Here is a 12,583-nt window from a genome sequence, read left to right on the forward strand (position 1 = left end):
CCTTTTATTTTATCTTTGGATAAAATATGGAAAATTTCTAAATGGTGGAAATCTATAAAAGGTGAAAGACTTTATTTAAAATGTTTATTTAAAATGCTCCTATCGTGCCTGATTATTTTTCTGCTTTTGTTTTGTTTTGCTTTGTTTTTTTGTATAGCGGATTATTTTTCAAGCCATGGTTTTGTACCCAATTAGTGAAAAGCAAGCCAACTAAGATCTCCAAATGTACACCCTGGGGTCCTCTGGGAATCTTAGCCATGTGTCCCACCTACCACACATGCTTGTCTGGGCAGCATTGTGACCGCTTTCCTCGTCAGGTCAGCCAAGCCCCCTGAGCAGATAGTCTCTCTTGTTAAGGGAGGCTGTCTTGAAATCCCATCATCTTTTTTCCTCTGGTTCTTTCTCCATCTGTAGTGAATGGAAAAGGGAGGACTGGGTTATTTCAGTTCCGGTAATGGACACATCAAAATTGCTTCCCTCTTCCTTACTCTCTTTCCCTTGAGGACCTAATTTATTTCATGCATTTTGACCTATCCCTGCTTAGAAATGACCGTTGTGATCCTCTGTTGAGGCATTTCCCTTCTGCCTTTTTGGGCCCCTAGGCCAACCCCCCAGGCCACAGTTCCTCTGCACAGTGATGTCAGTCTGGCTGCTGGGCCAGCTGGATGGAGGTGTGCTTTATGAAGTTCAACCCTGCACCCTGGACCATAAATACACATTGTGCACATAAATGTACAGCTAACATTGCCCAGACCCCTCTGAAGAACCATGTTAATAAGCAGACAGTAAGTCTTTAAAATATGGAAAAGCAGTTAATCTTTCCGCTGGCAAATCCTTCATAGGGGGTTGTTTTCCTCCACTGTGGTAAGAGCTGCCTGCAGAGATTTTCATCTCCTACGACTGAGGGATGATGAGGGGAGGTTTGCTGTGGGGCTTCATGAGAACACTGGAGCCTTAACCTTGGAGGGTAAATGTGTTAAAAGGAATAATATCTTGCCCTGGTTGTCATTAAGCATCTGTATCAAGTGATCACTGGGCCTGCCCTCAAGGAACTTAAGCACAATAATTCCAGTACAAGGCAGAACATCTGCTAACTATGGTGGCCCACCCACAACAGGCCTGGGCTCCAGAGACTTGCAGCTCTGTCCCTGTTACTCTAGGAAGTCACTTAGTCTCTTGTTTCTCCATCTCTAAAATGGGCACAATTATGTCTTATTCCTACAGTTTTTGTAAGAGTTGACTTACACTCTCTGAGTCCTAGTTTTCTCTTTTATGAAATGAGAAAATCAGTACCCTTTGCCCCTAGCATAATATTCCATATGTTAAGAATACAGGTACACATTGTCCTTGTAAAGAACTCCAGTGTTAAAGATTAAGTTCACATCTCCCTTGACAATTATTCCCAGTCTTTTCCTCTTCTCCACCACTGCCATTCTGTTCCTTCTCATCCCCCCTCCTCCCTTGCTCTCTCTCCCACTAATGATATGGTAGGAGGAGGACCAGACTTGAGGGTAGGGATGGGGGCTTACCAGATAAAAGGTGCCTGGAGTCAGTACATGCTTGCTTCATTGGAGAGATGAAAGGTCACATTTGTAAATTGCCCATAACCTGTTGAAAACTCATGACTTTTATCTGTGTGTCTCAGGCAGAAAATGGGAGTTGCCAGTGGGTTGATTTCAGGAGGACATAAGTGAGAGCTATCAATCTGGGGATGACATGATCTATGCCTTACAAATATTTAATTTCACTTGGTTCTTTCATTCCTTCTTACCTCTCAGAAGATACTTTGTATGTTCTGTACTTTTTCATTTGTGTTCTACCCACCTGCGCTCCACTTGTTTCCTTCATTTATTTCTTCTGTGTTAACATGAGTCATGGATCACTTACTAATTTACCATCTATTCCTAACACATCTGATAAGTCTTAGCAATCCTATTTATTTCTCCTGTTCCTCTGTAGCAGAATCAAGTATTCTTAAAGGAGTATTTCTAAATATTCTTAAATATTTATACTTTATGTATAGTTTTACAACATTGTTTTCCCACTTACTATGTTTTGGGTATCCTTTCATGACAGTAAATAGAAATCTCTTTTCCCCTTTCGTATGGTGCCAAGTAGACCATAGAATTGACACACTGTTGCTTATTTAATCATTCCTGTATTTATGGACTTTCAGTTGGGTTTTGTTTTTTCCTCCTCTCAGTGAGCAATGTTACCAAGACCAGGTATCTTTATATATGACTTCTTGGGTTCTTGAAAAAGAGTTTCTCTTATTGACAAGTAAAACTGCTGGAAAAATAGAATCTAAATGATTTTTGCTGTAATAATAACTAATTGGTCTCGTAGTGGTTGTAAAAGTTCAGTTTCCCACAAGCACTGTAGGGTAATATTCACGTCTTCAGACTTTCCATCATTTGATACTACCATAGACTTAAAGTTTTGCCATTCTGCTGGCAAAAAAGTGCGTTTCATTATATTAATTTCATTTTAACTTATACTTCTCTAATTTTTAGTGAGGTTGAACTCCTTTTACATATCAGTTGTCCATCTGTGTTTCCTCTTCTGTAAATCATCTCATGGATTTTGATACTGTTTGGGGCAAGCATTTTCCATTCTCTTTCCTTTTTATAAAACTCAGTTTTATACAATTATCCAGACTATTGTTTATATTTACTCTTTTGAATGAATCTTAGGATCATCACCTCAAATTTCATCAGAATTTCTATTGAGATTTTTGTTGAGATGACTTTGACTTAAAAAGTTAATTGAAAAAGAAATGACAACTTTAATGTATAACTGTTCTAGAACCACTATTCCTTCCAATTTTTAGGGTTTTTTTTTAAATATTCAGTAAAGATTGATCATTTTCTTCATAAAGAGGTGTCTTTTACTAGATTTATTTTTGGGCATTTCATAGTAATTACTGAACACCATCAATGGTTCTTTATTTCATAAGTATTTTTTCATTGGTTATTGCCTGTGTCAGGGAAAGGTTGTGGTTTTATATGCTGATTATGTAACTGGTCAGCTTGCTGAGGTCTTTTCTTAGTTCTAATAGTTGGTCGGTGGGTTTGTGGATTTTTCTATGAACACAGTAATATCTGTTTGGGGTGATTTGGTAATATTCATTTGGGGGTAGATTCTCAATGAGCATTTCCATTTTTTTCACGGCAGTTGGTTTGCTTGTGTTTTTATAGCTTGACCAAATGTTGACAGTTTATACTGTATCCCCAAAGGTGTGTTTGTTCTAAGTTTTCAGATTGTTTGCAGTGATATACATAATAGTCACTTAGAATGTTTAAAATGCCTCTGTGTTTTGGGGTTTTAATGTAACTTTCTTTTTCTTGATCAGGAGTGCCAGAAGAGGACTTATATCAATGTTCTGTTAAGCCAGAGTTTAGTTCTTTTAGTTATCTTCACATTTCTATTTGCATTTTATCCTTCTGCTTTTATCTTTATAAATTCTTTCTGTCATTGATTCAGGAAATATTTACCAAGAGTCTCCTCTGTCACAGGCATAACTCTCAGTGCTGGGAATAACAGATATCCATGGGCAGACAGATGCAGCCTTCCTCTCATGGAAACCATAATTTGTTGTGAGGGGCAGACAGTGAACAGGCAAGGAGGAAGTAGAGGCAAAGGAGATTCAGAAGAAAGACAGTGAGGTCATTGGTGTCACTGACAAGAACCCATGCAAGGCTGTGGTAAGGGCTACAGCCTTTATTATAGTAGATTTATGAAATAAGGGAAGAAGTGAGGAAATAAAAAGAGAGGTGGGGGAGAGAGAGAGAGATTGTGGATAATTCTTTTTAGGAGTTGTACTATAAAAGAGGGCAGGGAAGCAGGGTGGCAGCTGGCGGTAAGGTTAAGGGAGAGTTTTGCATAAACTGAAGGGAATGGCTAGCAGACAAGGGAGACTGTATGTGATCACCCCTTTCCTCTTCCATCAGTCACATCCTTGCAGAAGCCTCAGGGCTGGGCTTTGGAGAAGGACATCAGTTCTCACTACAGTGTACTAGAGGGAAGACCGAGTATAGGGGCACAGGTGCAGCATTGTTATTTTTCTAGCTTCTGGATTCGAAAACACGGTCCATTTATTTGCAGTTCTTTTCCCCCAATAAAAGTATTTAAGGTCACACTGCACAGACCTGAGTCCGGACTGTTCTCAAATTCTTAAGGATTAATTGAATGTATTTTTAACCTTTAATTTCCACTGTTTACCTCTTTTTTGCTTGCATTCATCTAGCACTTTTGGTATTTCTATTAGTTTGTACACTATGATCATAAAAATTCATGTCATACCTTGTTATACTATTATACTCTACTATACTATTATAGTATTTTTACTATTATACTATTTTTCAGTATGAACTATTTATTACATTTTAATGATTTTTTACTTTCAATATTTGTATAATAATACTACTAAAGTGGTTCCTCTCTTTTGCTCTTAGCATTGTTCTGGTACATCTTTCTCTCCTTCCATGTCACTCTGTTTTAGGACTATCTGTTGCAAATACCATAGTGCTGGTATTTTTGTAAAACCCAATTTAAGAATCTCTGCCTTTTAATACGTAAATCTGACTACCTCACATTTATTACAATGTGTAATATGATTGGTAGTAATTTTTGGCTTATGCTGGCAGTCTTTGTGTATATGTGTGTGTTATTTACCACATTATCTTGGATTAGTCAGATTTTTATTTTCCAGGGATTTTTTTCAGTAATTATCCTTAAATTTTAAAACAGAAGTTTCTTTCAATATCTCTGATTACTTAGAATCTATTTTTCTCTGGAACCTGACATACTTTTTACTTCCTTTTTTCCATTCCCTCATGTTGCTCTGTTTTCTTCATTATAAATACTTCCATTGAGAAGTTGGTGTCATTCTTATTCCTTTTTAATTAATTTGTTTCTAGAGAAGCTTTTAGATCTGTATCTTTGATGACCTAATGTTTTACTTATGCTTGAATGGACCCTTTTAGTGAAAAAAATAGAATTTTTCTTCATTTGGAAAATATCTCCCTTTAGAGGTTATATTTCATATTTTATTCTCTTTCTTCTTAATTGTTCATCTGAGATTCATTTGGCTTAATATCCTAGTCAGTCATTTATTTTTTAAAGAGTTGTGTGATCTTGGTTTTGCATTTTTCTCTAAGACTTTTTTACCCTGCCTCCAAAGTGGAAATTGTTGGTTCTCTGATGAGAGCCTCTCAGGTAGATTATTTTTATTCGCATAGGCACAATCCATTACAAAGAGGCCAGCTGCTAGCGCAATGTCTTTGCATACGTAGGAAGGCACTTAGTGCTAAAAGGGGGAGATAAAGCAGAAATTTTTTAAAGTTTTAGTGAGACGATGAGGAAGCTTGAAATTTTTTCTCAATCCAGGTGTAGTTGTGCGGAAAGGTGGGAAGGGCAGAGAGTAAGTTTCCCAGAATGTGGATTAGTGGTTCAGGCACTGAGGAAATACCTTTGAGTAGTGGCATGCCCTGTTTCTTTCTGTGGATTAAAAGAAAAGGAACATAATTTCAGGATATTAGATGAATGGGCATCAGGCATTTGTAGAGAAGAAGCCAATTGTGTTATTTCAGAGACATTCTTGGATAATTCAACATAAGAGTTTGCAACAAGTAAAAACTTAAAAAGAGTTTCCCCATTATCATTTCCAAATGAAATGAAATCCAAGAAGGATTCTTCTCATTGCCTGATTTTACTAAACCATGGTGAGTCACTCTAGAGAGTAGAACAGATTTATTGAGAGAAGAAGATGAATGAAGAAAACTTACGGAGAAATTGACAATTTTGTTAGGGTATAGTCTGTTTCATCTGACTAAACTGAATTTGGTGAAATATCATGAAAAATTATGTGACAGGGATTTTAGGCCTGGGATTAAATATTTAGCTAATTTTTTGGCTCTAGAAGAATATGGAATTTGTTCTCTAATTTGTTACTCAAAGAGTCACTAGTACTGTATCAAGGAGTATTTTTTATGGTGATATTTCTTCTATCATTTCACTGTGTTGGGTAATGTGAGGAGGTGTCATTAAGCTTACTTAAGTTGGACTAGCTGTGCAGATGGACCCAGACTACTGGAAGTGCTATATGGCCTTAGTATCAGCATCACTTTGTCTCTAAGAAGGATGGAACGCCTTAAACAACTAGCATTAATTTCATCCAGTACAATGTACTTCTACTATGGGAGACATTGTGCAAAGTGCTACAGTGAAGGGTCTAGGAAGTTCACTTCATGTTTTTTCATCATATGACATATTCTTGAGGGAAGGAGGAGAGAAAATAAACCTCAAAGAACATCAGATGCAATTGAAGATAATGTTTAGGCCCTAGGAGAAGGAAATGAGGCTTAGAGAAGACTAACCTCTTAGACCTTGGAAACTGAGGTGATGTGGCAACTTTGACTCTCCTGTTTCATGCATATAAAATTCCAGTCTTCCTAAAGGGAGTTGTATGGACTATATATGGACATAGCTGTAGATGATAAGCTATTGTTTTCTTAGTGAAGCTTAGTATTTGAAAGTGAAGAGCCTCATGGAAAGAGGCAACTTGCGTAGTAAAGCAGTCTCTGGAACTTGTTTTCCAGAATATTACAGTAGTTCCCCTACCCTGGGGGAAAAGTTTTCCTCATGGCTCTTCACTTGGGATGGTAAATAATTATTCACTGTCTCTTTGTGTCTTGCTTCAACAGGTCCTTTGTCATCCAGCAAATCCCAAGCAGCAATCTGTTCATGGTGGTGGTGGACAGTAGCTGCCTCTGTGAGTCTGTGGCCCCCATCACCATGGCACCCATTGAAATCAGGTATATCCTTTTGTGCGTAGGTCCAGACACGGCCAGTGAAGCTGGTAGGAGGGATCAATGGTAAGGAGTCCCAGGGGAGAAATCTTAGAGTGGGTAGATGACATCCTTTCCACTATTAGAGAGAGAGAAGTTGTTAAAAGAGTTCATTGCCAAACTTTAACCTCTAAAATGCAGAGTAAGGAAAAGGAACATCTTGGAAACATGCCTTAACTACAGTCAACATAACGAATCCCTTAAGTGTGAACGTTTAAAGGCCCAGAAGATCAGAAGACGTCCAGAATCTTGTCATGGCTTCCATCCTGAGGTAAGTGTGAGAACCCTTCCTGCTCTTTTTCCAACAGATTCACCATGATAGTTTTACAGTGGTCTAAGAACTCCAGCTAAAAAGTTTACTTTTGAGATAGCAATCCCTCTCAGGCAAACCAACAAACAACATACGGGAAGGTCATTGGTACTTTACTTTCAGCCCCTCAATGCCGTCTTATTTAGTCTGTGCTCAATAGTCTTTTCTTATTACATCCATGTATATTTTAAAAAGTCTCTTTACTATCCTCTCTGTTACAGATGTGCTATAATTTTATCACTTTTCACTATTACAATAAAGTGGCTCTGACTATCTTGTTTTACCTATTTCAAATTGTGGTTTAAATTATTTTCCCCTGCTTACTTATAGACAGCTTTTTATTTATAAGAAATTCATGTAAAACAAAAGTGACAATGTTGATGTCATCAAGAGTCACAAAAATAAAGTTGGAATGATAAATGTTTAAAAACCCCAACCACACAAAGTCACAACTTCATTTACAGCGTAAGTGAAAAGCAGAGAAAAATTAGGCTTAGTTCTGAGAAAGGTGAACATATCGTAGAAATAGGTGAATTATAAGAGAATACCTTCTGCAATGCTGTAGGCAAAAAAATTTTAATATACCAAAAAAATTACAAATTTAAAAGTTAACTCCATTGCCACCTTGAAAAAGAAAATTTGTCTAGACCAATTACTATAGGGAGACTGAAAAGATTTCATTTTTTAAAAGGCCACCAGAGCCAGCTGAGTGTTAATCTCACTTGTAAATAGCAAATAATTTTAATGTTTTTTTAAACTTTCCAAGTCCTAGAGATTATTTTAAAGTCAGTAGAGTGCTAAAAAGAATACGGCATTTATTGAGAATGTTTGTTTCTATATCAAGGGAGAGTTCAGTAGCAGCATATAATAACAATGTATGCTGAAAAGGTCTTTGATAAAATTCAGTGATCACCTCTAGTAAAAGCTCTGTGTAAAATAAAAAAAGAAACAATAGTCCCAAATGCTAAAACCACTTCAATTAAAACCGGAAAGACTGCATACTTATCACTGAAGACACCAGACTGAAAAATCTTCTAGAGTTAATAAGATAATTTGCTTTGGTAACTAGATACACGATAAGCAATTTTTTTTTAAAAAATCAGTATTTTTTTCTTTAAGTTTCTATACCCAGTGAGATGAGGTCAGTGGAACAGAACAGAAATTCTTATGTGTGAGAAAGTTTCAATTCAAAGGGGAGAATATAGAATATAGACTTAAATGGTAAATGATGGTCTCATAAGAAATCCTAGGATTGGAGAGACTTTCCTACCCAAGACCAGAAAATTATGGAATAAAAACAGATTTATTTAATTGTATAAAATTATAACCTTTCTATGGAAACAGATAACTGAAAGTCAGTATCCAATTTGTAGAACTTGAGTAAGTATTTATAAATAAAAGCATAAAGAACAATTGATAAGTCAAACAACTACATATAAAAATAAACCAAAGACATGAAAGATATAAGTCACTAGGTGGTCAGAAATATAGGTACCAATGAAATAATCTAGCTATAACCATCAAAGGCAAAAATACCCTTCAATTCTTTATCTCTGCACTGTCACTCCCTGGCATCTTTACCTTAGGCGGGGGCAGGAACAAATATCATTGTCTGATAAGGACCTAACAATTGTGAAGAAGTTGGCTAACCTGATAAATGCTGAAGAACAGAGAGATGTATCTCTGAAGGACTGCATGCGGCAATTATTCTGTAACTTTGATAAAAATTACAAGGACTGAAAGGCTGCTGTAGAGCGCATCACAGTGTTAGATGTCTTATTGTGCCTGGCTAACTACAGTTGAGGGGGTGATGATCCTGTGTGTCGTCCAGTAATTCTGTTGCCGGAAGAGGATATTCCTCCCTTCCTAGACCTTAAAGGATCGCGCCATGCCTGCGTTACAGAGGTTTTTTTTGGTGATGACTTTATTCCTAATGACATGCTAATGGGCTGTAAGGAAGAAGAAGAAGAAGAAGATGATGATGATGATGATGATGATGATGGGAAAGCTTATTGTGTGCTTGTTACTGGACCAAATATTAGAGACAAGTCTACACTCATAAGAATGGCTGGCCTATTAGCTGTAATGGCCCAGATGGATTGTTATGTACTAGCTGAAATGTGTAAGCTCACACCAATTGATAGAGCGTTTACTACACTTGATGCCTCAGACAGAGTAATGTCAGGTGAAAGTACATTTTTTCTTGAATTGAGTGAAACTGCCAGTATACTTACACGTGCAGCAGCACATTCTTTGGTACTTGTGGATGAATTAGGAAGAGGTACGGCAACATTTGATGAGACAGCCATAGCAAATGCAGTTGTTAACAAACTTGCTGGGAATATAAAGTACCATACATATAAAAGAAAGATAAAGAAATAAAAAATAGTGTCATAACACTATTTCTACCCACTACTATTCATTAGTTGAAGACTATTCTCAAAATGTTGCAGGGTGCCTAGGACACATGGCATACATGGTAGAAAATGAATGTGAAGACCCCAGCCAGAAGACTATTAGTTTCCTCTATAAATTCATTAAAGGAGCTTGTCCTGAAAGCTACAGCTTTGATGCAGCAAGGCTTGCTAATCTTCTACAGGAAGTTATTCAAAAGGGACATTGAAAAGCAAGAGAATTTGAGAAGATGACTGAGTCATTGCGATTATTCTGGGAAGTTAGTCTAGCTAGTGAAAGGTGGACTGTAAATGCTAAAACTGTCTGTAAGTTTCTGATTTTTATTGAGGACATATAGACTACACAGGAAGCTTTGAGTTAACTTTTAACAAAGGTGGTAAATTCAGACATTATGATCTAATAAACCTTATTTTTTAAAAATGAAAAAAAAGTCAGCATTCTTTGTAGCAGTAGAGAACAGATTAGAAGATGAATGACCATCAATCAGAAAAAAAATCAAATAAAATAGATCCAGAATAATGGAGTTTGAGAAATTTCCATCAATTAATGGATAAAAAGCATGGTACAGAAAGGAGAAAATATGATTTCATTTTTGTAAAGCAGAGCCTCACTCCCCTCAAATAAAAAAGAAGACACTCATCAAACCTTCCATAGCCAAGTCTCTGAAATGATTAGCCTCCTTAGATATGATCTTTTACTTAGAAGGCCAGTATTTTGCTTTTATAAAACAATCATAACAGACATCTCTACCAGCAATCCTTTATCTCTTGAATGTTCTGCATAATAGTATGTGAAGAGTCATTTTGAATATTCTGTGCATTGACATGTGAAATCAGAGATTCTCATTACTAACGTGGTGAAATGTAGACAAGTCAATTTCCTGACGTTATCTAGGTCCCAGAAGATTTTGCTTATACACTGGAGAAGGGAGAAGGGTCTGGGGACTCCACATAGTTTGGGAACTTAAGGCATCTTGGAATCCATCTCTGCTCTAACCAACCCTGCCTTTCCCTGTAGGAGAATGCAAGGGAGTGTGGGGGTGCACCGAGTCTCCAGGCCAAGATGGTCCTTATCCTGTTCCCTCTGCTTTTGATGCTCTTCTCAAGGTGACACTGACGGAGATGTTCTCTTGGCATGCTAAATTATGGATAAACTGTGAACCAAAATATGGTGCAACATAGGAGACATGAAATATAGTCCAACCATCAGCATCTCATGATTTTAAACTGTGCGTGATATCAACTCTTAACAATATGTTGACACAAAAAGTTATCTTTTTATTTTGCCAGTCATGCAAATGTGAGTTTGCTACATTATAATCACCCTTCATCAGAAATGGGACTGCAAGTGGGCAGTGTCCCTTCTGCTTGAAACCCATTGAAATCAATTTAAACTGTGTACTTTTTAAATAAAGTATATTAAAATCATAATCTCCTGGCTTCAGTTTTGTTATTTTATTGCTGAAAATACAGAGTGGAAAGTGCATGAAAAAGTCACCCATTCCAGACAGCAGGAAAAGATGATTGTTGGAAGAGACTTTACTCTAAAGCAGATTCTAGACAAATATTTAACAATTGTTTAGATGCTCCACTCTCAGTTATAAAAATATTTATAGAAGTAAATCAGAATATCATCTGCATGAGAATAATTTATTACACAGAACCCTGAATTTTGTTGAACAAAACTTCAATAGAAATCATACTTTGGTTGAGAACACAAGCTTCCATGATATTTAAGTGTTGAACTATTTGGGAATAGAAATAAAGAAGTCATAAATCCTGGGAATTCATTCTGAGAAGACTTGAAGGAGGAAAAGAACAATGACTGCAAATGACCCTCAGACTTATTGCTTGAGAATTTGGCTTCTGGCTTTCCCTGTAAACGAGATGAAATTCAGTCTTATATGTTACATGATGTGAAACTACCCAGACCTGTAAGCATTCCTGGAACGCTGGATTCCAAACCAAAAAAAAAAAAAAAAAAAAACAAATTCCAGTGAATCATGGTTACCAAATAACCATTCCAACTGGAATAATTTCCATGCCTTGATTTATAAGAGACATCTAAAAGTCATATGGAGAAATCAACCTAAACTCTTTAAAAAAAAAAGCCACATTATCCTGTTGATATTTTGGAAAAACTAATGTTATCATTCTACTTTATACTAAAATGACTTCCATATTCATTGGAAACACAATACTACATTGCTATACTTCTTTAAATTATTATTCCTCCAGTGTTGCTAACAATATAACAATGTTACAACATGCCAAGCTGTCAAAATTTTAACAAATATTGTGACCATTGAGGTCATTGGTATTGTTTACTCTTGTGGACTAAGTAGATGAATAAATTCATGTTGCTCACACAAATATCAAACTATATTATGTTTATACTAAGCAATCATAATGTAATTTTTTTTATAAAAGTAACATCACATGACTTACCAGTTTCCACTATAATTCTAAAGAACTGGTAACAGAAGGTCATGTATGTTACGGTATAATGCCTGTAATTTAATACTAACGGGACAGAATATTTGTGATATATTTGTAATTATACTCCTTATACCATTCTAATCAATGGAGTGGTGTCATTTTGGGTACAATGTAATAGAACATAGTTGAGTCACACTGGACTCAGCATTGCTGGGCATCACCCTCATGTGAATGACCACCCACCCAGCACCTCAGATTCTCAGTCCTCTCATTGACTCCAACCAGCTGTCCACTCCATTTATTTACTTGGATAATTTTCTCCAACTTAATGTGTCCCAAGCAAAATCTTGATCCCCCTCCAGCAAATTTTTTTCTTCCTACTGACTCTGCTTCTCAAACCCCCAAATCTTGGAGCCACCTGTGTTCACACTATTAACCTCCTCTCATCGTTCAGTGAGTCTCACGAGTTCATCCCTCCACCCACACCATCCCTTCACTGCTGCGATCCTCTTTCAAGACAGTATCCTGTCCCCTCTCACACTGCATCCTCATTGGACTCCTCTCTGCCACTC

At 36.7% G+C, this 12,583-nt stretch overlaps 1 protein-coding gene and 1 pseudogene across 1 annotated transcript in view; both read left to right on the forward strand.

Annotated features, from left to right (window-relative positions):
• CACNA2D3 (calcium voltage-gated channel auxiliary subunit alpha2delta 3) overlaps positions 1-10,965 on the forward strand; it is a 778,957-nt gene extending 767,992 nt beyond the window's left edge. The window contains exons 35-37 of the mRNA XM_072941510.1: positions 6,705-6,815; positions 6,990-7,119; positions 10,591-10,965. Of these exons, the coding sequence (XP_072797611.1) occupies positions 6,705-6,815; positions 6,990-7,119; positions 10,591-10,683 (334 nt within the window). The 3' untranslated portion in view covers positions 10,684-10,965. The remainder of the gene's footprint in view (positions 1-6,704; positions 6,816-6,989; positions 7,120-10,590) is intronic.
• On the forward strand, positions 8,295-9,910 carry LOC140686632 (DNA mismatch repair protein Msh6 pseudogene; annotated as a pseudogene).
• Positions 10,966-12,583: the final 1,618 nt, after the last annotated feature.

The sequence above is a fragment of the Vicugna pacos genome, chromosome 17, assembly GCF_048564905.1.
Source record: "Vicugna pacos chromosome 17, VicPac4, whole genome shotgun sequence".
Lineage (NCBI taxonomy): Eukaryota > Metazoa > Chordata > Mammalia > Artiodactyla > Camelidae > Vicugna > Vicugna pacos.